This window comes from Pteronotus mesoamericanus, unplaced genomic scaffold (assembly GCF_021234165.1).
Source record: "Pteronotus mesoamericanus isolate MK-2021 breed Mesoamerican mustached bat unplaced genomic scaffold, CSHL_Meso_final scaffold_167, whole genome shotgun sequence".
Taxonomy (NCBI): domain Eukaryota; kingdom Metazoa; phylum Chordata; class Mammalia; order Chiroptera; family Mormoopidae; genus Pteronotus; species Pteronotus mesoamericanus.
In genome coordinates, this window is record NW_026555308.1 from 41,020,032 (window position 1) to 41,031,511 (window position 11,480).

At 34.7% G+C, this 11,480-nt stretch overlaps 1 protein-coding gene across 3 annotated transcripts in view; it reads left to right on the forward strand.

The window, feature by feature from the left end:
- The window catches only part of PJA2 (praja ring finger ubiquitin ligase 2), a 77,957-nt gene extending 66,756 nt beyond the window's left edge, over positions 1–11,201 (forward strand). For all 3 annotated transcript variants that reach the window (XM_054589988.1, XM_054589987.1, XM_054589986.1), the window contains exons 8-10: positions 4,877–4,991; positions 5,379–5,500; positions 7,949–11,201. In XM_054589988.1, coding sequence (XP_054445963.1) covers positions 4,877–4,991; positions 5,379–5,500; positions 7,949–8,074 — 363 coding nt within the window. In that variant the 3' untranslated portion in view covers positions 8,075–11,201. The remainder of the gene's footprint in view (positions 1–4,876; positions 4,992–5,378; positions 5,501–7,948) is intronic.
- Positions 11,202–11,480: the final 279 nt, after the last annotated feature.

The window sequence follows — 11,480 nt, forward strand, 5'->3', positions numbered from 1 at the left end:
GCAGGATTTCCTCCTTTCTCATGGCAGAATAGTATTTCATTGTGTGTCTATACCACATCGCTTAAGCCATTACCATTGATGGACACTTAGGTTGTTTATATATCTTGGCTATTGTGACTATGGAAGTTCAGAGATCTCTCCCAGATCCTTATTTCCTTTAGAGATATACCCAGATGTGGAATTGGTGGATCATATGATAGTTTATATTCTATATTTTAAGGAACTTCCGTGCTGTTTTCTAAGGAGGTTGTACCATTTTACATTCTTAGCAACAGTTCACGAGGATTCCCATACCGCCATAGCTTTATCAACACATTATTGTGTTTTTGGTGATAGCCATTCTCACACATTTGAGGTGATATCTCATTGTGGTTTTTCTTTGCATTTCTCTGATGATTAGTGATATCAAGACTCTTTGCATGCATGTGTTAGTAATCAGTTTGTCTTGCCAAAATATTCAGTTCCTCTGCCTGTTTTTTAATCAGGTGTTTTGTTGTTGTTATTGTTGTTGAGTATTATGACTTTCTTATATGTTTTGGATATTAACCTTTTATCAGATAGCTGATTTGCAAATCTTTTCTCCCATAAGTTGGCTTTTCATTTTGTTGATTGTTTCCTTTGCTGTGCTTAGCTTTTTAATCTGATGTAGTCACTTACTTATTTTTGCTTTTGTTGCCGGTGTTTTTGTTGTCATAGCCAGAAAAACATTGCCAAGACCAATGTCAAGGAACTTTCCCCCAATATTTTTTTAGGAGTTTTATGATTTCAGGTGTATGTTTAAGTGTTTGATCCATTTTGAGTTAATTTTTCTGAGTGGTATAATGTACTGGTCCAATTTCATTCACAGGATTATCCTTCATTATCTGGTTTTTCAAGCACCATTTATTGAAGAGATTATTTTCCCCTTATTGAGTATTTCTGGCCCCTTTGTCAAATATTAGTTGTCTTTTAAAATTTAAAAATTAGGGGTTTTTTCCTGGGTTCTTGATTCTGTTCCATTGAACTCTTATGTCCATTTTTATGCTAGTCCATACTGTTTTGATTACTGTAATTATGTAGTGTAGTTTGAAATCAAGAAATGTGACGCCTCCAGCTTTCATATTCTTTACTTTGGCTCTTCAGGGGTTTTTGTGATTGCATAAAAATTTCAGTGTTGTTTTTTCAATTTCCGTGAAAAAATGCTACTAGAATCACATTAAATCTGTAGATTACTTTGGGTAGTATTGGTGTTTTAACAATATTAATTCTTACAGTCCATGAAAATCTGATACCTTTCCATTATTTGTGTGCTCAGTTCCTTTCATCATTGTCACATAGTTTCCAGTGGGCAGATTTTTCACCACCTTCGTTAAATGTATTCCTAAGAATTTTATTGTCTTAGATACTATTGTAAATGGGATTGTTTCCTTTATTTTTCAGAAATTTCATTGTAATATATAGAAATACAACTGATTTATGTTGCTTGTATTCTTCACCTTCACTGAATTTATTGATTAATGCTAACACTTTTTTGGTGGAGTCTTAGGATTTTCTATAAATAAGATTGTCTCTGCAAGCAAAGACAATTTTACTCACTTCTTTCTGATTTGGATGCCTTTTCTTTTTCTTGCCTGATTGCTCTCGCTAGGACTTCCAGTAGTATCTTAAATTGAAGTGGTGAGAGCGGGCACCCTTGTCTTGTTCTTGATGTTAGAAGAAAAGCTTTCCAGTTTTCACTGTTGATTATAATGTTAGCTGTGGGTTTGATATACATATTTATGCCTTTATTATGTTGAGGTATTTTGCTTTTATACCCAGTTTGTTGAGAGTTCTTATCATGAAAGAATGCTGTGTTTTGTCAAGTAGTTTTCCTACATATATTGAGATGATCATAAGATTTATAGCTTTAATTCTATAGATGTGGTATACTGTCCTTGCATTCCAGAGATAAATCCCAGGTAATTGTGGTGTATGATACTTTAGCTGTTCCGTTGAATTGTTTGCTAGTATTTTGTTGAGAATTTTGCATTGATGTTTGTCAGGGTTATTGGGCTGTAATTTTATTTCCTTGTAGTGTCCTAATCTGACATTGTGTATTGGGGTAATGCTGGCCTCATGAAATGAGTTTGGGAGTGTTTCCTCCTCCTTGTTTTTTGTTTTTTTTTTTAAGAGCTTGAGAAGGATTGGCATTAATTCTTCCACGTTTGGTAAAGTTTCTCAGGGGATATCATCTGATCCTGGGTTTTCCTTTGTTGGAAGAGCTTTGATTATTGATTCAGTTTTCTTGTTCATATTTTCTGTTTACTCATTATTCATTCTTGATAAGTGTTATGTTTCTAGGAATTTACCCACTTTTAGGTTATCCAGTTGTTTGCATATAATTGCTTTTAACTCTCCTATGATCCTTTGTATTCCTGGGGTATCAAGTGTAATGTCTCCTCTTTGACTTCATTTCATTATTTGAATCTTCTCTCTTTTTTCTTAGTCTAGCTAAAGGTTTGTCAATTCTGTTTATCTTTCAAAAAAGCCAGCTCTTATTTTTATTGATATCTTCTGTTGTTATTCTGGTCTGTACTTCATTTATATCTGCTTTGATTTTTATTATTTCCTTTTTTCTGCTGCCTTTTGGTTCAGTTTGTTCTTTTTTTAGTCATTGAGGTGTAAAGTTGGTTGAGATTTCTTTCTTGTTAATGTAGATATTTATTGTTATAAACTTTGTTAGAACTGCTTTTCATCTCATAAATTTTGGCATTTTGTGACTCATTGATTGTTTAAGAATATGTTATTTAATTTCCACATATTTGTGAATTTTCCAGATTCTTCCTATTAATGATTTGTTTGTTTCTTACCATTTTTATCAGAAAAATTAGTTGCTATGATTTAAGTCTTAAATTTGCTAAGATTTGTTTTATAACTTCTTATATGATCTCTCCTGGACAATGTTACATATGCACTTGAGAAGAATATGTATTCTGCTGTTTTATGCAGTGTTCTTATGTGTCTGTCTGGTTTATTGTATCTAAAGTATATAGTTCAAGTCCAGTGTTTCCTTTATGATTTTCTGTGTGGATGATCTAACCATTGTATAAAGTGAAGTATTCAAGTCCCTTACTATTATTATATTGTGGTCTAATATCGCTTGAGATCTGGTTTTTATTTGCTTAATATATTTAGGTGCTCTGATGTTGAGTGCATTTTTATTAATGATTATTACAGCCTCTTGATGAGTTAACCCTTTATCATAACTTTCTTTGTCTGTCGTAACAGTTTCTTGCTTAAAGTTTATTTTGTCTGGTGTTAGTGTAGTTACTCCTGCCCTCTTTGATTTCCACTTGCATGAAACATCTGTTTTCATCCCTTCACTCTCATCCTGTGTGCGTCCCTAACGCTGAAATGATTCTCTTGCAGGGAGTATATAGTTGGGTCTTCTCTTTTTATTCATCCAGACACTATGTGCCTTTTGATTGGATAATTTAGTCTATTTACATTTACAGTAATTTTTGATAGATAAGGACTTAATATTATGGCATTAATTGTTGTCTGGCTGTAGTTTCCTTTTTTCTCTCTTTTTAAAGATTTTATTTATTTTTAGAGAGATGGGAAGGGAGGGAGAAAGAAAGGGAGAGAAATATCAATGTGTGGTTGCCTCTCGCAACGCCCCCTGCTGGGGACCTGGCCCATAACCCAAACATGTGCCCTGACTGGGAATAGAACCGACGACCCTTTGGTTTGCAGGCTGGCACTCAATCCACTGAGCCGCACCAGCAAGGGCTCCTGTTTCTTCTCCCTCTTGTTACATTCTTTTATGACTTGATGATTTTCCATAGTCATATTTTTTTATTTCATCTTCTTTATCTTTTGTGAATCTGATGTAGATTTTTGCTTTGTAGTTACCATGAGACTCACATAAAAACATCTTAACAGTTTGTGCTCAATTGCCAACAACTTCCATTACATAAAAAAGCTCTACCCTTTTATTTCCCCTTTTATATTTTTGATGTCACAATTTACCTACTTTTATGTTGTATATTCTTTTAACATATTATTGTAGCTATAGTTACTTTAATATTCTTGTCCTTTAGCCTTTATACTTGAGTAAAGTGGTTAACACCATCATATTACAGTGTCAGAGTATTCTGAATTTAACTATATACTTACCTTTACCAACCATATTTGTTTATCTATTCATCTGTCAATGGATAATTGGTTTGTTTCCACCTTTTGGGACTCATGTATGAGTCCTACTTGAAGTTCTAATCTAATTGTATCCAGAAGAGTTCATCAGTCTTCAAAATGATAGGGGTGATTTGTACTAGCTGATCATATGATGCAATGTTCTTCTTTCTTTTTAAAATAGTAACTTTGTACAAATTTTGAACCCCTAAAAAAAGTTTGCAACCCAGAAAACCTAGTAATACTACTGAGCTAGTAATGCGGGTGACAGTAGTAGATATTGCTATTCAGGAATCCATTATGGTTCCATACCTTGAACATCTATTAACCATGGCCACATTTTATCTTTCATGAATTAAACCTATCCAAAATGTTCACATTCTTTATAGTATTGATTGCATATAGGAACTAATAACTTGAACGAGGTAACCATTCTTCTGGAAATATAAATAGTATGGGCAAATAGATGGTTATTGAGAAAATAGGTTTTTGTTATACTTATGAAAAGAAGAACTTTTGTTTTTTTGGTATGTTTTTGATGTTTTGGTTTGATGATGGTGATGATTCCTTTTGAAAGCAAGCAAAAGAGGCAGGGAACCGAAGCAAAAGAAACTAATAGGAGGAGACTAATGGTTGATAAAATTTTGGAAGACACCTTAAAAAATAGTTTTATATTAACTATTTTAAAGTGTTTTCTAACAAAATTTTGACTTTTATTTTTCAGACTGCCTTGGCCCATTTAGAGTCTCTTGCAGTAGATGTCGAGGTGGCAAATCCACCAGCCAGTAAGGAGAGCATTGATGGTCTTCCAGAGACACTTGTTCTTGAAGATCACACTGGTAAGGGCAGAGCTGATCGCTGCTGTTGAATGACACATTACATGTTTAAGTATGTGATCAATGTGCCAAGAAGATAAAATACTACTAGAAACTCTCATTAGATTTTCTATGAAACTAGATTCTGACAGGCTTTTACCTAGTGGGAGAATATTTTTAATCCATTAAGTGATAGGCTGGGACAAATGTTCCTTAGTCAACTTTTCTACTAAAGCAATGTTCATTAAATTTCAAATTGTCATGAATTAAAAAGATGTTTGCCAATTTATTGATCAAATTCTGGTTCATCTGTCTTTCATAGGTATCACCTGTGAGTTCATATGTTGATTTTCAATCACATTAAAATTGAACTTCATCGGATTAACATATCACATTACTTGTTGGTTTCAGCTATTGGTCAGGAGCAGTGCTGTCCCATCTGTTGTAGTGAGTACATTAAGGATGACATAGCGACAGAGCTACCCTGCCACCATTTCTTTCACAAACCTTGTGTCTCAATTTGGCTACAGAAGGTGAGTTGTAGATCCACTTCCTTTAAGTTAATAATTTAGTAGTTTCTTGTACAAGTAAATGATGATAGTAGGGTCTTTGAAGCCTGTTTAATTTAGCTACACACTTACAGTACTTTTGAGTTCAGTTAATTCAACTGGATTAAAAGTTAGTTACCTTTTAATGACTACTAATTGATGTGATATCAAACTGTTTTACTAACATTGTCTAAAAAACAACATAGACAATACTAACTACTTAACATACTTAATCATATCCCAGAAATTTGATCTTTTCAAAAGTATCTCAAGAAAAGAAGTATTTGGCACTATTCAGAGTACTCTAACAATACTGTTGATATGTGTCCGTGTCTCTGAAAATATAGGAGAGATGTTTAATGACCACCAACTGTCTAATATTCAGATTTTCATGTACTGCTCTTAAATATTTATCCTCAATTTTTTTAGTTAATTTATTTTTTCAAATACCTTTGTCTCTGCCTACCCCCCACCACTTTCCCTTGCCCCCTCCCTCCCTCCCTCCATCCCTCCCTCCCTCCATCCCTCCCTCCATCCCTCCCTCCCTCCACTCTTCCCCTTTGTTTTTGTCCGTGAGTCCTTCCTGTATGTTCCTTGACTTTCCCCTTCCCTTCCTTTTCCCTACATACTTAAAAAAAAGACTTTTACTGAAATCTCTGTTTACTCTATTTTTGCATAAAAGATATTTACCTGCAGTTCTTTGGAAATTCCCAAATCCCTTTCCTGGCTTACTGACATATGGATGTAACTCCCTCTCTTCCCTACAACTGCTCCTTTCCTTTCCTTTTTCCCCTCTCCTTCCTCTCTTCTTTCCTTTCTCTCTTCTTTCCTTCCTCTTTCTTTGCTGTTGCTCCCCTTCTACTACTGCATCGTCTTTACCAAAACTCTTGAGTTTGCTTAAAATTTCTAAAATCCAATGCAGGAATCTCCACCATTCTTTTATTAATTCTCAAGTTTCTGTCTTGGCTTTTAAGGCCTTCTGTGATTTAGCTCCCAGCCTGTCTCTTCAGATTGACTTCTGTACCTTTGCTCATGTTTGCTTAGCCTGGTGTGGTCTTCCCCCTATACCTGTAAGATTAGAGGGTCCTGTTTAAATTCCAACTTTTCTATCTTTAATATCCTTTCTCTTTACAATAGTATCAACACCTTAGTGAAGATCTCTAGTGTATTTTGCCTGCTGTGTGTCAGGCACTGCTAAATGATTCGTGTGTATTTTCCCATTTATTTCTCACAATAACTCTGGGACATACGGGGTGGGGCAAAAATAGGTTTACCATGGTGAGTACATGAAACAGTTTATTCTTGTATTATTTATTAATTATTGTATTATTTTCCAGATAAACTACTGTGAACCTACTTTTGCCCCACGCTGTATTGGTATCCTCATTCTCATTTTCCAATGATTGCTACTTGTACAAGATTACACAACTAGTATGTGCCTGGTGGAGAACATACTCATCTGTTGATGCTAAAATGTTGCTGTTAGGACCCAGTCTGTATGGCACATGCCCAGTAAATGTTTACAGAATTAAATTCTTGAGTTATAAACATTTATATCTATTGTCGGGTCATCAGTTGTCATTGACATTGCTGTCACCCATGGCAATATCCGTCGTCTCTTTCTTGTCAGGGAACATCTTAGTATGAAGCGTTTCCTCTGGGGAGAAGATTCCCAAAATATAAATCTTTGTCATCTTTAACAGCATGATTCCTTCAGCCTGCTTTCTATCAGACTTGTGAGAGAATAATCTATCACCAGATGGCATATCTCTAGAATCTTTTGTTCTTAAAATGTTGTACTCCCAGTGTAACTGCTTTCCGTGTTCCACCCTCCCTGCCCGGTCTATGGTTGATTTGTTTTATCAATTAGAAAGCAACTCAATTTCCATGTCCTTTTGAAAAGGAATTATATGGCCTATAAAGGAGGTCTGACATCCATCTGCTGTGACGTATCTGTGTATACCAAAGTGATGCTTTAGTGTAGATATGAGGAATGTTCTAGACAAATGATTTGGTATAACAGATATGTGAATTAATTCGGTCTGTGTATTCTCTAATATATGTATCATAAATTAATCAGTTTAGGTGAGGACATGCCAGATGACTCCTTGCTCACTCTCTACAGCAGCACCAGTGCCCAGCATGGAATGCAATAGACTCTTAGTTAATACTCACTAAATGAAAGACAAGTGATCTGAAAGAATCAAACATGATTATGAGACATGATTTACCCTCAAAGATATTAGTGTCTGATTGGGATGAAAAGGAAATAGTATCAAAATTTTACCTCTCTGTATTGGGTAGGTTCGAAGCTTATTTGGTTTGTAAGTAGCTTTGGTTTTAGAATAGTGACACTGTTTTGTCTTTCTTATGATACTTGTGTGGCAGTCAAGACCTTTCCATTGGCTATGAACCTGCTTTTTCTCCCCCCAGTCAGGAACGTGCCCTGTGTGCCGCCGCCATTTCCCGCCTGCAGTGATCGAAGCGTCTGCAGCGGCTTCCTCTGAGCCTGATCACGACGCCCCACCTTCCAGTGATAGTGCTGCAGAAGCTCCTTAAACCTGGACACTTGAATGAGATCAGTCTATCAAAGTAAATCTGCAAATTCCTTCTAAACCTGATGTGCAAATAATTATATATAAATACGTTTAAATGCTATATATAGTCTATGCCATAGTTGAGAGAGAAAACATTGACCTTTCTAAACTAAAACTAGATTTGCAGAAAGTACTAACATTTTCAAGCTAAATGTTGAAGCAGTACATCCTTTTTTTTTTTAAGTTGTTGATATTAACTGTAAAAGTCAAGCTTGTCCCATAACTATCTCCAGAAGAAAGAGCCATGTGTGTGGCACACCTTGCTGGTTTTGTCTGAAGGCCTGCCACTAAGGCATTATGATTAAGCTCTCCTGTTCGCATCAAATGTGAAGGCTTATGATCACAACAGTAGTAAAATTAGGTTTCATTGGAAATAAAACGAGGAATCTAAAGCATGCTTTTTCATTGGTCCCTTTGCTTTTGCTACATCAAAACCTCCTGGTTGATAATACTAAGTGGTTTTTTAGAAGGTATCTGTTCTTCCATCTTTATTTAAAATGAGGACTATTTTAAGAATGCCAGACAAAGGCTGAAATTTTGGCTAGAGCATCACAAAATTTCAAAGTCTTAAACGTAACCAATCCCCTGTAAATGGTTAGGTAGTAAGATAAATTATTTTCTTTAAATGTTGGACATGCTCAAGTAAGGTTAGTAAAGCATATGAACAATCTAGTGCTCAGTGCTAAGTACAATGAGATGAATTAGATGAACTTATAGAAATTCTTTCTACTTGGTTAAAATTATACTTGAAGGTCCAGAACATTCGTGGCGCATTTGTTTAATAACTATCGAGTATAGTTCAAGGTAATTTTTGTTCTGATGTATTTTGGAAAGTCTGAAAATATGCATAAAGTATTTTTACCACTCATTCTGTTGTATCCTAAAGGAAAATCTGAATCTTTCTATTAACTGTTCTGACTTGTGTAAAGCATAAAATTGATTGGGTCTAGGACAGATTTGGCCATACCTTTTTGCAACATATCTAAACCTTACTGTGTTATAATTTATTTCTTTAAAGTATTCCTGAACAAAGATTATTTATATTGCATTATCAGTATTTGTCTCTTTACTGTAATTTATTTTGGTAAAATTATCCACCTGGAACTAAGATAAAAATAAGTAGTTTCAAATTGAGCCAAATTAAACCATGGTGGAAAGGGAATAGCTTATATGATTCCCTAGTGACTGTGAACAGAACTGAACCTGTAACACAGTTTCCTTCTTATTTTTCTTTGTTTAAAAGAGAAAAGATCCTGACTTCAGATATACTCTAAAAGAGTTCTGTTCAAAGGCTTCTGCGAAAGTAAGGAAGTCCACTTTCCTTATTCTTTTTTATGGGAAATTGACCTACAAGGTCATCTTTGTAATTGCGTAACTCCGCACTAAGATTGCACAGCTTTCTGTTTAGATGATCACACCCAGTAGGCAATTATGTATAAACATGGACGTAATATTTAACTTACAGATATGATTTGATATCAAATACCAGAGAATGATGACTGTTAGAATACCACATTTGAGCAAGCGAAATAGTAAAGCACATAGTGAATGTACTTGTATTCAAGTAGTACATTGATAATTTAGTTTGGACATGTAAAAGGAACATGTGGCTTCCTACATACAAAATTACATTCTATTTGTGTGATTTCTCTGAGTATTTATATTCCATCTCTTTTCTTTATTCTTAAAAATAAATGAATTTTCACTGTTGGCACATTTGAGGCTTAAATATAAGGAACATAACACTTGCATTCTAATTTTTGCATATATTGTAAATGTGTCTGGTATTTACAGCAAAATACTGTGTATCCTTTTATGAGTAAAACAAAACTGAACATTGCATGCATGTAATGTGGTGACTTTGTAATTTAGGGGTTCTTTGGGGCTTCTGTGACTTTGGAAATGCTTACATTCAGGCCTTAATGTTGCATTAGATAGCATGTTTTCCTTCTGATGTATATAGTCTCTGTTGTATAAACTAATCTTTGCTTGTTTTCTACTCTGTGATCTTTCCATACCATGTTTCACTGATAATCAGTTAGTGTCAAGGAGTCAAATCAGACTAAAATTAATTCTCATGTGTATATTGTGATAATTTGTGGCTAGTATAAGTTTGCTTATTTTGGGGGTTTTTTTCATGGGGGGGTTTCTGTTTTGTTTTTTGGGTTTTTTTGTTTGTTTCCAAAAATTTGTGGCTAGTGTGGTTTTTATTATTTCCTTTAAGTAATATTGATCAGTTGGGACACTTACTGGTTAAACTGACGTCACTACAGATTTCCCTGTAATAAGCCACACATTATATTTAGACAGTATTGAAGGACCTTGGTTTTCTTCTCCTAAATAGCAGCTGTCCCAAAGAAAATATTTCTTCTTTGCCTGTTTAGATTTAGCTGTTATCTGCCAGTTGTTAAGAGGTTTTGGTTCCAAACTCAACCAGCAGTGTTGAGAGCTGAACTTAAGATAGCTGTTGTACTTTTTGCTTTCCATCTGTTTCTGTCCTTAGTTCTTGGCTTCCTATTATCTATAAACAGCTGCTACGAAGGAGAAAAGTTGAATAAGAGTTGGCTTATAAAATATTTTTAAAAGAAAATTGATGTTTTAGGATTTTCATTGTAACAAGCTGGTAAAAGCTGAGGTTGGCAAGTTTAGTCACCAAAATATTGTGTGATCAGATCTTTGATCCTTTTGAAAACGTTAATATTATATGAAGGTAAATTAGAAATAAGTATAAACAATAATTAAAATGTTGTTTCCCTTATTTCTCTATTATAAATGACTTGACCTAATAATTTTATTTTTTTAAACATTTTCTTCTTCTTTGTAATATGAATGCTGATATTTAAACGTAGATCCATGTGGTTTTCTTTTGTGTTTCTTAATTGTTTATCTCTAAGCTAACTAACTCTAAAGATTATTTGTGATCTGGATTTATATATAAGCTGTTAAATATATATGAACTGTTAAAATGGAATGCAAGTTTTTCAAAAGCCCAGGTCTAAATGTAATGATTGGTTTATTGTTCTACAGTCTATCATTTTCTGTGTAAATCATAAACAATAAACAGGATATACTCAGTGGTCATTTCTAATACTTAATTGTATAGTCGTATCACTTCTATAATGTAAGCCCTGGAGGATTTAGCATTAATGGCAAAGAATACAGCTCTGAAGGAATTCTGAAATAGGCTCCAGAGCACATGATTTTATGGTCTTTGGGCTGTGACCTGAGAAGGCCCACAGGGGGAGCGCAGATGTGTAGAAGCGGCTGATGGACTTTCTTCCCTTAAGGGCTCTGAACAGGTAGGCCCTGCTCTCTCCTGCCCAACCATCATAGCAATCCTGTGTGTTCGGCAGAGCCCAACTTGCGCC